The sequence below is a fragment of the Chiloscyllium punctatum genome, chromosome 19 (assembly GCF_047496795.1).
Source record: "Chiloscyllium punctatum isolate Juve2018m chromosome 19, sChiPun1.3, whole genome shotgun sequence".
Taxonomy (NCBI): domain Eukaryota; kingdom Metazoa; phylum Chordata; class Chondrichthyes; order Orectolobiformes; family Hemiscylliidae; genus Chiloscyllium; species Chiloscyllium punctatum.
Genome location: NC_092757.1, coordinates 46,928,625 through 46,942,651, shown reverse-complemented (window position 1 = coordinate 46,942,651; position 14,027 = coordinate 46,928,625). Strand labels below are relative to the sequence as shown.

The following is a 14,027-nucleotide window of genomic DNA, read 5'->3' as shown; positions in this document are numbered from 1 at the left end:
TTATTAGCAGAATGTTTATTTAATACACTGATGCAGCAAGTGATTAGAAAGCCAAGATCACTATTAATGGCACTCTGGGACTGGTGTTACACGTGGGGCACAGTAACACACACCCTTCCCTGATGGATGGGAGTGAACCTGTTGGATTTTTACAACAATCTTGGTCACTTCTGGCCACTGTTAACTCATACGTGATCAGATTTATGGATTGTCCCAGATGGGATGGGGACTGAAGGAATTGGAAACTAATAAATCTAGGCAGGCTGGCTGGCTTCCTCTCTCTCTCCAAAAAACAAATTAACTTCACACTCATTTTTAATTTATCCATCCATAGTCGCATTTATCCTGTTAAAATATTCATTTATTCATGCAAAAAAAATACAGTGACTGCTTTATTTTAGACCATGCTGAAGCAATGATGATTTTCAGCCTCTGAAATGGCGCCTGTGATCTGTCAGGCTGTTTAGTTAAGTGTCTGGAAGGGCACATGAATCAGAGAAGCTGTGGCATCCTGCATATTCCTGGAGATTGGGATTGTCGAGATCTCCCCTGTTTTGGGCAGAATTGGGCTGGTTAGATGGGGGCCCAGTTGGCCGCACACAAACACAGCGATGGCTCTTTGATCCAGGTTTGTATAGTTTCCGTGGGACTCCGACCCAACTCCTTTCTACTCCTCCACTGGAAACAACAATAAAAGTCACATTTCTTTACACGTTTTGCTTATTTTGATTTTAGTTTATTACTTTCTGTGCCCAATTCACCGGGTGAAAGGGTTTACTGGAGTAATCATTGACCCTATCACTCATTCTTAACCTCCAGGCTGGGGAAGGAGGCCATACCTGGCCTAACTCTTCACCCATTTGTTTCCTTCCCTTTTTTTTTGTTTTCCCTCCCGTATGCCACACTTTCAAGGAGACTTTGTACTGTAGGATAGTTTATATTTGTATTATGGGTTAATTTATAAGAACTAGTTTCATTAATGAGAAATTATGGAGTTTGCTGAAATTGGGCTGACTGTAGAGATGCCATGAGAACAGTGTCTGGGTCTTTAACCAATATAACTAGGCAGGTTTGATGATGGTGAACTCCATCCCAATCCCAGTCACTTGAATTCTGGCTATTGAGGGAGTGCAGCGTAGGTTCACAAGGTCAATTCCTGAAATGGAGGGATTACCTTACGCTGAAAGACTGGAGCGACTGGGCTTGTATACCCTTGAGTTTAGAAGACTGAGAGGGGATCTGATTGAGACATATAAGATTATGAAAGGATTGGACACTCTGGAGGCAGGAAACATATTTCTGCTGATGGGTGAGTGCCAAACCAGAGGACACAGCTTAAAAATACGGGGTAGACCATTTAGGACAGAGATGAGGAGAAACTTTTTCACCCAGAGAGTGGTGGCTGTGTGGAATGCTCTGCCCCAGAGGGCAGTGGAAGCCCAGGCTCTGGATTCATTTAAGAAAGAGTTGAACAGAGCTCTCAAGGATAGTGGAATCAAGGGTTATGGAGATAAAGCAGGAACAGGATACTGACTAAGGATGATCAGCCATGATCATATTGAATGGTGGTGCAGGCTCGAAGGACAGAATGGCCTACTCCTGCACCTATTGTCTATTGAATTAGGGTCAGGAGACACTTTGTGCTTCTGCAGCCAAGGTCCAGCTATTGTGCAGAAATAACTCATAAAAATCACTCAGACCATAGTTTCCACTCGATCTTCAGGCATTGACTGTTGTATAACTATCAACCAGATGAAGTCAGGACTTTGGCCCCAACCCCACAGTCAGGTCCTCACTCTACCCTTGCATATGTGGAATCCACACTTGGATGGGCAGGGCTGGGTGGTCAGACATAGAAGAGACACTGCCTTCAGGCTAGAGGAGGCATTGGAGAAGGAGAAAGTGATTTAAAAGCAACATAACAAACCTGTGAGATGAACACCAGACTCTGCCTCCTTTGGCTGAGCTCCATTCAGAATTGCAGGGAGGAAAGAGATTGTTTTCTAACTCGGATTCTGCTTTCAGCTTTCTGCCCTGCATCACAGCCAACTCCACGTCAGACAGCGCTTGCTTGGGTTCACCATTGTGGTCATAATACATTCCAATTAATTTACCTTGCAAGAGGCAAAAATAAGTAAAACACTGAGATTTGGAGAAACCTTGCAGTTTGACAGAGATGTCGAGGTTTAAACTAAGATGTAGACAATTAACAGGCAAACGCAACTTGCAAAACTAAACTAGCACACTATACAAAGAAAACATTGTGTTCTAAAGTGTGCAGCTTAGTACCTCATACAGACACAGTGGATTTAATGTCTGCCTTCTTTGTTGTTTCAGTGGTGCCTAGTGTGACTCTGACCAGCGGACAGTTTCCCCCGATTCCCATTGGCCTCAGGATTGATAAGACTCCTTGATGGCCTACATGTGACTCCTTAACTACAGCTTTGTGGTTGGCTCCTAACTGGTCTCTGAAATGGTCCAGCAAGCCATTCAATTGTACCAATTGCTACAAAGTCTCAAAGAAATGAAACCAGACAGATAACCTGGCCTTGACCAAAGCACTGGAAACGACAGTGGCAACCCTGCAAAGTCCTCCTTTCTAACACCGGTCTAGCACCAAAAGTGGGAGAGTTGTCTTAGAGACCAGTCAAGCAACCGCCTGACACAGTCATTGACATGGAATCAGACCTTACAATGTCCCAGACACCACCATCACTGTCCCTGGATTCCCACTGATAGGACAGATACAGCAGAAGGGGACAGCACAGGGCGATACAGTCAGGAGGAAGTTGCTCTGGGAGTCCTCAACATTGACTCTGGACCCTGTGAAGTCTCATGGCTTCAGGTTAAACAAGGAAACCTCCTGCTGCCGTATCGATACTCCTCGATGTTGAGCGACACTTGAAGGAAGCTCCGAGGATGGCAAAGGTACAGAATGTCCTCTGGCTGCGGGATTTCAATGTCCACCACCAAGAGTGGCTCAGTAGCAGGACCACTGATCGAGCTGGTCGGCTCCGAAAGGATCTGCAGCAGGTGGTGAGGGAACGAGGGAAAAACATCCTTGCCAATCTGCCAGCTGCAGATGCATCTGCCGTGACTCTATCGACTGTATGAGGAGAAACTTCTTCACCCAGAGAGTGGTGGCTGTGTGGAATGCTCTGCCCCAGAGGACAGTGGAGGCCCAGTCTCTGGATTCATTTAAGAAAGAGTTGGATAGAGCTCTCAAGGATTGTGGAATCAAGGGTTATGGAGATAAGGCAGGAACAGGATACTGATTAAGGATGATCAGCCATGATCATATTGAATGGTGGTGCAGGCTTGAAGGGCAGAATGGCCTACTCCTGCACCTATTGTCTATTGATAAGAGTGACCACTGCACTGTCCTTGTGGAGACCAAGTCCCAACTTCACATTGAGAATAGCATCCAGTGTGTTGTGTGGCACCATCACCGCATTAAATAAGACAGACTTTGAGTAGATCTAGCAACTCAAGCCTGGACATCCCACGAGGTGCTGTGGGCCACTAACAGGAGTGAATTCTACTCCAGCACAATCTGTAACCTCATGGCCGGGCATATTCCCCACTCAATCATTACCATCAAGCCAGGGGATTAATCCTGGCTCAATGGAGAGGGCAGGAGGGCATGCCAGGAGCAGCACCCAGCAGACCTCAAAATAAGGTGCCAACCTGGTGAAGTAGCAAAGAGGAACAGTACTTGCGTGCCAAACAGCGTAAGTAGCAAGTGATAGAGCTAAGTGATCACACAAGCGATCTAAGCTCTGTCCTCTTACCACAACCCTGATGGTGGTGGACAATAAACAACTCATTGGAGGAGGAGGCTCCACAATTATCCCCATCCTCAATGATGGAAGAGCCCAGCACATCAGTGCAAAAGATAAGGCTGAAGTTTTTGCAGCAATCTTCAGCCAGATGTGCCAAGTGGATGATCATTGACCAGAAACTCAACTGGATTCACCAAATAAACACAGTGCCTACAAGAGCAGGTCAGATGCTATGAATACTGTGGCAAGTAACTCAATTCTGACCCCACAAAACCTATCCATCATCTACAAGGCTCAAGTGAGGACTGTGATGGAATACTCCTCACTTCCTGGATAAGTGTAGCCCCACCGACGCTCAAGAAACTTGACACCATCCAAGACAAAGCAGCCCCCACTTGATTGGTACCCTACCAACAAACACCCACTCCCTCCCCTACAGGCAGTCTGTAGCAGCAGTGTGTACTATCTACCAGATGCACTGCAGCAATTCACCAAAGCTCCTTTGACAGCACCTGCCAAATCCATGACTACTTCCATCTAGAAGGACAGACAGTTGCTACACGGGAACACCTGCAAGTTCCCCTCCAAGCCACTCACCACCCTCACTTGGAAATATATCACCATTCCTTCACTGTCACTGGGTCGAACTCCTGGAATTCCTTCCGTAAGGGGATTGTGGGTCAACACTCAGCAGGTGGACTGCACTGGTTCAAGAAGGCAGATCACCCCCACCTTCTCAAGGGGCAACTAGGGACAGGCAATAAATGCCCACGCACCATGAATGAATAAAAAAAATGGATTTAAACAATGAGCAGCAGAGGGAGGCACTTTAACAGATCCAGTGAAAGTGGAAGTCAGATTAGAGTGCCAGATAACTAGGTTGCCAGGGTAAGTGGTGGGGTATTGAGGGTGGGTTCAAGGGCCAGGATGGGTGGTGTGCTTCTGGCAAGGGGCTGCGTTTTGAAGGGGACAGGGGGTGTAAGGGGTCTGGGAAAGTGTAGTTGGGGTCAGCTGGGTGGGTGAATGCTGAGGTGGGGGTGGGGGATGGGTGCAGATTGAACATCTAGCCAGGAGTTAAACTAGGTTTTCAATCTTCTAACTTTTCATGGCTAAGTATTAACTGCAGTGGAACCCTGCACATTCTCTGACTTTAATCAATACATTTGAAAATTACCAAACACAGGGGAATAGCCCAGTGTGTTCATCAATTCCAGGCAATTCCCCCAGAGTCTGTCAGGGATTCCATGGGGTCCCACCTACACGGCAGAAATGACTGACTGGCATTCGCAAGATCCAGATCATTATCTCTCTCATAGTGCATCCTGTTTATCCAGAGGCTAGGCCGAACCTGGGAGGTTCCAAGTGAGATCTCCTTTGGACATTGTAATTGCCTGCAGTGGATGAGGCTGTCATTCATTTTCTGCTGGGGGCTCTGTGCAGCCAGTCAGAGAGGAGAATAAATTGGAACTTGGATGAGGATTTCAAGTGGAATTACTGCCAAAAGGACGTTTCAATGAATTGTTTCAGATCAGGAGACCCAGGCTGTGAGCACATTCCTCACTGCTATTTCCACATGATTTCAGGTCAGGTTTAGGGATTGCATTTTCGCATAAGGTGCCTCCAAATGAGACTCTTACCCTTAAAAATGTACTCTTTCTTGTAGAAATCAAGCCATTCATGGACAGCAAGTATTTCAGAGGGCGAGAGTCCAGACACATCCTCCACAAGACCACTCTCTGTAAAATCTCCACTCACAAAGGCTCGAGCTGCATCTCGACCTGCATTTGACAACAGAACAAGTTCATGTCTGAGGACAGAGGCTCTGCATACTGACACGCTGCAGCAACGTGGACCCAGATGAAAGTAGAACGAGCAGGTCGGTCAAGAACCATTCAGAGAAAACTTGAGTGAAGAAATTGTGTCCTTGAAATCCATTTGCTGTGCAGCCAACGTTTTACATGTTAAAACAATTGGAAGCAACAGATGCAGATAACATCAATGAAAATAAAACAAAGAACTGTGGGTACTGGGGAATCGGAAACAAAAGCAGAAATTGCTGGAGAAACTCAGCAGGTCTCGCAGCATCTGACATCAGTTCAGGAGCTGAATTGTTCTTACAATCCCAGAATGGAACCGTACAGAAAATCTGATGAAAACTTCATAATGATCTGAACTCTGGGACTGAATTTTCCAGTCCATTCAGGCTATTAGGATCTCAATTTATAAAGGCAGGATTTGATTAGGAATAGTCAGCATAGCTTTGTGTGTGGGAGATCATGCCTCACAAATTTGTTGAGTTCTTTGATGAAGTGACCAGGAAGGTTGACAAGGGTTGGGTGGTAGATGTAGTCTGTATAGATTTCAGTAAGGCTTTTGATAAAGTTCCACATGGGAGGCTGCTCTAGAAGGTTAGATTGCATGGAATCCAGGGTGAGCTGGCAAAATGGATACAAAATTGGCTAGTTGGTAGGAAGGAGAAGGAAATAGTGGAAGGATGCTTATCAGACTGGAGGCCTGTGACTAGTGAAGTACCTCAGTGGTTGGTGCTGGGCCCATTGCTGTTTGTTATCGATATCAATGATTTGGATGAGAATGTACAAAACGTGATTAGTAAGTTTGCAGATGACACTAAAATAGGCAGCATCGTGGACAGTGAGGAAGGTTCTCAGAAATTGCAGCAGGACTTTGATCAACTGGGGAAGTGGGGCTGAGAAATGGCAAATGGAGTTTAATATAGATAAAGTGTGAGGTCTTGCATTTTGGAAAGTAAAATCAGGGTGGGAGTTTCATGATGAATGGTAGGGCCTTAAGGAGTGTAGTGGAACAGAGGGATCTTAGAGTTCAGGTGCACAGTTCTCTGAAAGTGGAGTCACAAATAGGCAGAGCCTTCAGTCAGGGCATTGAGTACTGGAAAAGCACAGCCGGTCAGGCAGCATCCGAGGAGCAGGAGAATCGATGTTTCGAGCATAAGCCCTTCTTCAGGAAGTTGAGAAGTTATGTTGCAATTGTACAGGACGTTGGTGAGGCTGCACTGTGTTCAGTTTTGTGTTCAGTATGGTGTTCAGTTTTGGTCACCCTGCTATGGGAAGGATGTTATTAAACTGGAAAGAGTGCAGAAGAAATTTACAAGAATGGTGTCAGGACTCAAGGGTCTGAGTTATAGGGAGAGGTTGGACAAGCTGGACATTTTTCTTTACAGTGTAGGAGACTGAGGGGGGTGGGGGGGAAATCTTATTGAAGTGAATAAGATCATGAAGGGCATGGATAAGGTGAATGCACTCAATCTTTTTCCCAGGGTTGGGGAATCGAGGACTAGCAGGCATCAGTTTAATGTTAGAGGGGAAAGAATAAAATGGAACCTGAGGGGCAATGTTTTTTACACAGAGGTACGCATATGGAATGAGCTGCCAGCGGAGGTGGTTGAGGCGTACATTAACAACATTTAAAAGGCAATTGGACAAATACATGGATAAGAAAGGGTTAGAAGGATCTGGGCCAAGTGCAGGGACATGGGGCTAGTATGGATGGACATTTTGGTCAGCATGGACCAGTTTGGGCCAAATGGCCTCTCTCCATGCTGTAGGACTTGATGACTCTAATTATTTATTTACCACGTGAAAGAGGCATTTTGGAAATGCAATGTTCCAAATTTGTAAAGCTGAATGCAGACATTAGCAGAGGGGATAGGGGAGGTGACAGAACAGTCAAAGCAAGACATTCATTGATATGGTGCCTCATGGAGTCATACAGTATGGAAACTGACCCATTGGTCCAACCAGTCTATGCCAAACATAATCCCTAACAAAATTAGTCCCACTTGTTATTCCTGGCCCATATCCCTCCAAATCTTTCCTATTCATGTTCTTATCCAAATGTTTTTTCAATGTTGTAATTGTACTCGCATCCACCACTTCCTCAAGAAGTAAATTCCACACAGGCACCACCCTCTGTGTAAAAGAAATTGCACACCCTGTCCTTTTTTAAAATCTCTCCTCTCACCTTAGGTTTGTTCCCCCCCCCCCCCAACTCTCAAAATCCCCCATTCTACAGCAATGACAACTACCATTAACTCCATCTATACCTCTCTTTAGTTTATAAACTGTTATAAGGTCACTTCTCAACCTCCAAGGTGTCAAGTGCTTGGCAACTATTAAAGATTTTTGAAATGTGCTCACTGTTGTAATTTAGATAAATATGTACCTATATGGCGGAGGCTCCCATGAACAACTTTATAATAAACCAAGGTGATGTTTTTGTGGGTTAAGTGCAAAATATTGGCTAAGGAGGACGTTTCTGCTCTTCAAAATTGTGCCATAGCATCTTTAAAGTTCCTTTTCTGTCTTCTCCAATTCTATGGTCAAGGTGTTTGACACAGAAGTGAAACCTTGGTAAGTGTGAAGGGGAAAAAGAAAGGACCCCAGTTAGGAAAGGCAGCCTCTCGGTTCTGGTTTCATTCCAGCACCTCCGTACCCTTTTCATATTATGGAGTCCTCTGGGACAGTACACTGTACTCTGTCTGGGGTCGAAATAGTTTAATACAACTTCTTTTCCATTCTCTCCCTCTAGAAAGGAATCAGAGTGATCTTTTCCTCTCTCTTTTTCTGTGTCCTTTTTAGTTGATATCAGCACTGGTAATGGTTTGAGTATCTATACCCCTCAGATCTCTCTGCTCCTCCACTCCATTTTGAACCCCTGGTCTGAATTTTTCTCTCCTGGGTTAGCTGCACAGAGTCCGAACAGTTCGCAGCCCTGTAGTCCTGACCCGAAAAGGCCCTGAAGTTTAGATTTTAATCGTAGGGTTGGGGGGAAGAGCACCCAGAGAATTTGGAGACGCTAACAGAAAAGGTCACTTTGCTGAAAGCACGAAGAAATAAAGTGAAGACACAGCCCTCAACCCCCATGATTTGACAGTTGCTATGGTCACCACATATGACTAGCTTGCATTTACATTTTATTTTTAAATTAGCTGAATTCAAATTCCACCAACTTGCAGGATTGGATTGGAACCAATGTCCCTAGTACATCAGCCTGGGCTTCTGACCTACTGGTGAACGTTACCCCAATACCACCATCTCTCCCTGCAAAGTTTAATTTCAAAAGAACCAAAAGGAATCTTATAATCTAAACCACATGGTTAAGAGTGCCTTTTAGACTCTCTACATACATTATCTAACAGGGGCTAAAGGTCCTTAGCACACAGCAGGGATCATATTTGCCTCTCTGGAACCACTCTGCATAGACCACAGCCCAAATGACAGGCAGGCATTGCCCTCTCTCTCCTCCTGCCCTTGGGCTGTTCTCTCAAGTACAGAGTTAAAGAGAGTGGGCTGGAAAAGCACAGCCAGTCAGGCAGCATCCGAGGAGCAAAAGAATCGACGATTTGAGCATAAGCTCTTCAATAGGAAATGATCGAATCCTGATGAAGAGCTTATGCTTGAAACGTCGATCCTCCTGCTCCTCAGATGCTGCCTGACCGGCTGTGCTTTTCCAGCAACACACTCTTTGACTCTGCATCTGCAATCCTCACTTTCTCCCTGTTCTCTCAAACAGGCTGCTGCTGCTGCTGTCAATAAAGTCAGTAATCACGACTGGGAGGTGGGGAAAGAGTGAAAGTTCTTTGGGAATGCCTGGGGAGTGGGTTGTCACTGGAGACAGAACCTCAGCCAAGAACTAGAGCTGTGATTACAGGTTCTAGTAAGTGCATAATTAAATCAAGGGCAGAACAACAATGAACAGCACACAAATGAGCAGGACTTGTAGGGCAGAGAACAGGAGGCGAGTCAAGTACTGAAAATGACAGAGAAACACATAATGAGTGCCTGACAGAACTGACACATTGGAAGGTTAACATTTTATCAAAGTCAAGGCAAAATCCTGCAGATGCTGGAAATTTGTTGGCAAAACTTAGGTTTAGCAGAATCTGTGGAGAGAGAAATAGATTAATGCTTTAGGTCCAGTACGACTCTTCAGGTTAAACTTTAAATTTTATTAAATCGGTTTAGATTTGTTGAGCCAGTAAGCTCTTTTATAGAACTGAACAAAAATTGGGGTATTAGAATGCCCCTTTACAATGTCACTTTACGATGTTTTCAGTCTGTGACCATCTTCTCCAGAACTCCACATTTGTAACCCTCCTGTTAATCGGGTTTCTACCCTGCTACACTACTGAGATGCTGCTTACCAAAGTCATGACAGACACCTTATTTGATAAAGACCACAATGTGCTAGATTGACACCATCAATCACACCATCCCCCACCAACCTCACTCCTCTATTATCCAACTGGGAGGACTGCACTTTCCTCAGTTCCAATCTTATCCATCCTGTGATAGTTAATAGGAACATCAGGAGTAAAAGAGGATCTTAGGGATCAGGATCGTCATTAGCACCATTGACAGTGTTTCCCACTCCTGCACAATTGCCTGTGGTTCTCGATCCAGGATACTATAGAGCAGACAGGGAGTGGGAATGGGTGACTAGGCTGACTTTACAGGGGGTTGGTAGCGGCAAATGCTGAGAACACTATCACTTCATTTGTGCTCTAAGCCAAAACTGGTCCCTGCACATTGAGACACCAATCTAGCTGTGGGTGTCTGCACATACACTGGACACATCCTGGGACTGAGGCAATTTGTACCAAGGCCAGTCCACTTAACCTGCACATCCTTGGACTGTGTACAGTTATAGAACATGGAAACAGATACTTTGGTCCAAATAGTCCACACTGACTATGTCCCCAAACCAAACTAGTCCCACCTTCCTGTGCTTGGCCATTATCTCTCCAAACATTTCCTATTCATCTACTTATCTAAATATATTTTAAATATTATAACTATACGTGCACTGAACACTTCCTCTGGCATTCATTCTGTGGATGAACCACCCTGTGTAAAAATGTTGCCCCCATGTCCTTTTTAAAACTTTCTCCTTTCACCTTAAAATATGCCTCCGAGTTTTGAACTGCCCCATCCTATGGAAAAGCCTCTTGTCATTTATCTTATCCATGTCCCTCATGATTTTATAAAGCTCAATAAGGTCACCCCTCAACCTCCTACACTCCATGGAAAAAGTCTTAGCCTGTCCAGCAAACCCTCCATTCCCAGCAACATCTTTTCTGAACCCTCTCCAACTTAATAATCCTTCCTATAACAGGGAGACCAAGACTGGGCACAGAACTGCAGAAGAGGCCTCACCAATGTCCTGTATAATCTCAACACGACTTCCCAACTCTATACTCAAAGGTCTGAGCAATGAAGGCAAGTGTGTTAAGCCCCTGTTTACCTGTGATACAAATTTCAAAGAATCATGTACCTGAACCCCTAGGTGGAAACCTGAGCACTGGCAGAACCCCAAGCAGACATGGGAGAACTCGTAAACTCTACACGGTCAGCCAAGAATGGAAATGAGGCTGGATCTGGTGCTGTGAGGGAGCAGTGCTAATCACTGTACCCACTCTCCCTCCACCAGATAAAATATTTAAGTCACTGCCTTTGGCTCCTGCCACCATTCCCCAACCAGTGTCTCCATTCCTCATCCTTAGCTCAGTCTGAGGTTGGATTGGCCTGTTCATTGCCTCAGTGATATATTTTACCACATCGTTGCATCTATACCCACAATTATGACCGACAAAGTCCAACTCTATCCCAGTTGTTGGGAGTGCCCTGTGCTTAATGACCACAGGTCAGCTCTGCTGTTGCTAAAACTCTCATCCATGTTCTCATTATCTCTACACTTTACTCTTCAAAGGTTCTCCCTTGAACAAAAGTCTGGCTTCCACCAAATGTTCACAGTCCAAAGCTCTGCTTTCATACCCTAGTCTCATTCGTTCAAGCTTGGTGACTTACACGGGGTTCTGTTTAAGCAATGTCTTAATATCAACATATTCTTCCCTATTTAGCTCTCCTTCAGGCCCAGACCTCCATGATCTGTCTTCCTCTAATTCAGGCCTCTTACTCACTCCAAGGTTTCATTGCTGTCCTGCTGCTGACTGTATCCGAAGGTCTGGAATTCCTCTTGTAATCTTCCCCGTCATCCACCTGAAGGATACTCCTCAAAATCTTTTTTACCAACCTGAATGGCTCCTTATGTAGCTAAGTCTCAAATTTCTTCAATGCCTCAGGATTCCATGGTATTAAAAATGGTGCAATGTAAGTGACAGTTGTTGTTGGGCTGTGACCCGAGACAGTGGTTAGTGAGGGAGAGGTTTCTAAACATCCATTCACTGGAACAACCTTTGTGTCCTAAAGGCTAAGATGAAGTCCTCTATAAATGCAGTCTTTCTTGCAAAGCTGAGATTCACCAGATGACAACCTTTTGGAGGAAGGTTAGGTGAGGTTACACAGGTGCAAGTATAACCTCTGCATTTTGGAAGTTAGAAGGCAGACAAAAAACACCATCAAACATGCAAGGTTTGTAGCTCAGGTTGAGGTTTAGGGTGTAGGTTTGCTCGCTGAGCTGTAGGTTTGATATCCAGACGTTTCATTACCTGGCTAGGTAACATCATCAGTGGGGACCTCCAAGTGAAGTGAAGCTGTTGTCTCCTGCTTTCTATTTATGTGTTTGTCCTGGATGGGGTTCCTGGGGTTTGTGGTGATGTCATTTCCTGTTCGTTTTCTGAGGGTTTGATAGATGGTATCTAGATCTGTGTGTTTGTTTATGGTGTTGTGGTTGGAGTGCCAGGCCTCTAGGAATTCTCTGGCATGTCTTTGCTTAGCCTGTCCCAGGATAGGTGTGTTGTTCCAGTCGAATTGGTGGTTTTTTTCATCCGTGTGTAGGGCTACGAGGGAGACAGTGTCGTGTCTTTTTGTCAAACCTCTTGACAGCTGCTTGAGAGCCAGGCCAATGCCATGTCTGTTGTATGTGTACCCTGTCTTTAAGGGACTGTGTACATATGCTGTTGTGATGCTGCCTAACAGGCAGACAGTCTGGCTGTGATGCACTCTGGTGTAATGTCTTTGTTACTTAGAATGTGTTTCACTGTTTTAAATAAACTAACCCACAGAGTTAATCGATCTCTGGCAACCAGCTGATGAATAAGTCTGTCACTGCAGCATTTTCTGAACTGAAAATCCTTCCATACCTTGAAACCAGTTGCAAGACCCATCCTGAAGGATGGTGGGGAAAGCCAAGCCCTGTTGGTAAAGGGGGAGGGGAGAGTGACTCAGAGTCATTGCTGCCTCCTTCCCCCAACAGGTCAGCTCACCAGCCCAGGTTTGGGAAGGGCTTGGTTAGAGAGGAGCATGTTGAAACATTACCTGTGAAGGAGGATGGTAAGCACAGGGCACTCAAACCAACTGGGATACTCATGATCTGTAGCCAAGGTGAATGTTATTCCCTGGTAATGGACAACACTGCTTCCCAGGAGCCAAGCCCAGGGACCAGTGTAGGATGTTGGGATGCACCTCAACTATACATACTGTACTGTGTGCATACTGTGTATGTCCTGTGTTTATACTGTGCGTCCTGTGTTCATATTGTACTGGTCCTGTGTTTATACTGCGCGTGTCCCATGTTCATACTGTACCGGTCCTGTGTTTATACTGTGTGTGTCCCACGTTCACATTGTACCGGTCCTGTGTTTATACTGTACCGGTCCTGTGTTTATACTGTACCTGCGAAGAAGCTGTAGGCGCCTCCTGGACCGTATTGTTTTTTCCCTTTGTTCACATCGAACACTTGCCCGAGGATGGCCAGGAAGAGCCCGGGACTGCCCTTCTCTCCGGTGTATCGGCTCAGCTCGGATTTAGTGAAGAGGTGGCTCGGTGGAGGTTCCGCCTCTGGATTCCAGAGCGATCCCGTAAACCAGCGGCTCCACCGAGCCCAGACCTCAGCGGGGATCAGCACCACCAGCACCGAGCCGCACACCGCACACACCAGCAGCGAGCGCAGCATCGCGGCTCCCGGTGCCCCCCCCACTGGCTCCCAGTCACACACCCCCCCCCCCCCCCCCCCAAGCTCCAGGTCACCCCTCCCCGGTCACACCCCCCCCCCTGGCTCCCGGTCACAGCCCCCTCCCGGTCCCCCCCCCCCTCCCCCCCCCTCCCAACACTGAGCACTGTCCCGGACAGAGATCTTCCTGATCGCCCGGATCAGTCTCAAAGTAACAAAATATCAGCACAGGCTCCTCTTAAAGGGGCAGTGCCAGCAGCACAGGCTCCTCTTAAAGGGACAGTCCAGCTTCACAGGCTCCTCTTAAAGGGACAGTGCCAGCAGCACAGGTTCCTCTTAAAGGGACAGTCCAGCAAC

The 14,027-nt window shown here is 46.0% G+C and overlaps 1 protein-coding gene across 1 annotated transcript; it reads right to left on the bottom strand.

Moving 5' to 3' along the window:
* Positions 1-13,701, bottom strand: cyb5d2 (cytochrome b5 domain containing 2). Its single transcript, XM_072589325.1, has 4 exons — positions 13,394-13,701; positions 5,420-5,560; positions 1,928-2,114; positions 1-678 (listed from the first exon to the last, which is right to left on the bottom strand). Exons 1-4 carry the CDS (start codon positions 13,671-13,673, stop codon positions 468-470), a joined length of 819 nt encoding a protein of 272 aa, XP_072445426.1. The 5' UTR covers positions 13,674-13,701; the 3' UTR covers positions 1-467.
* Between the last annotated feature and the right edge of the window lie 326 nt (positions 13,702-14,027).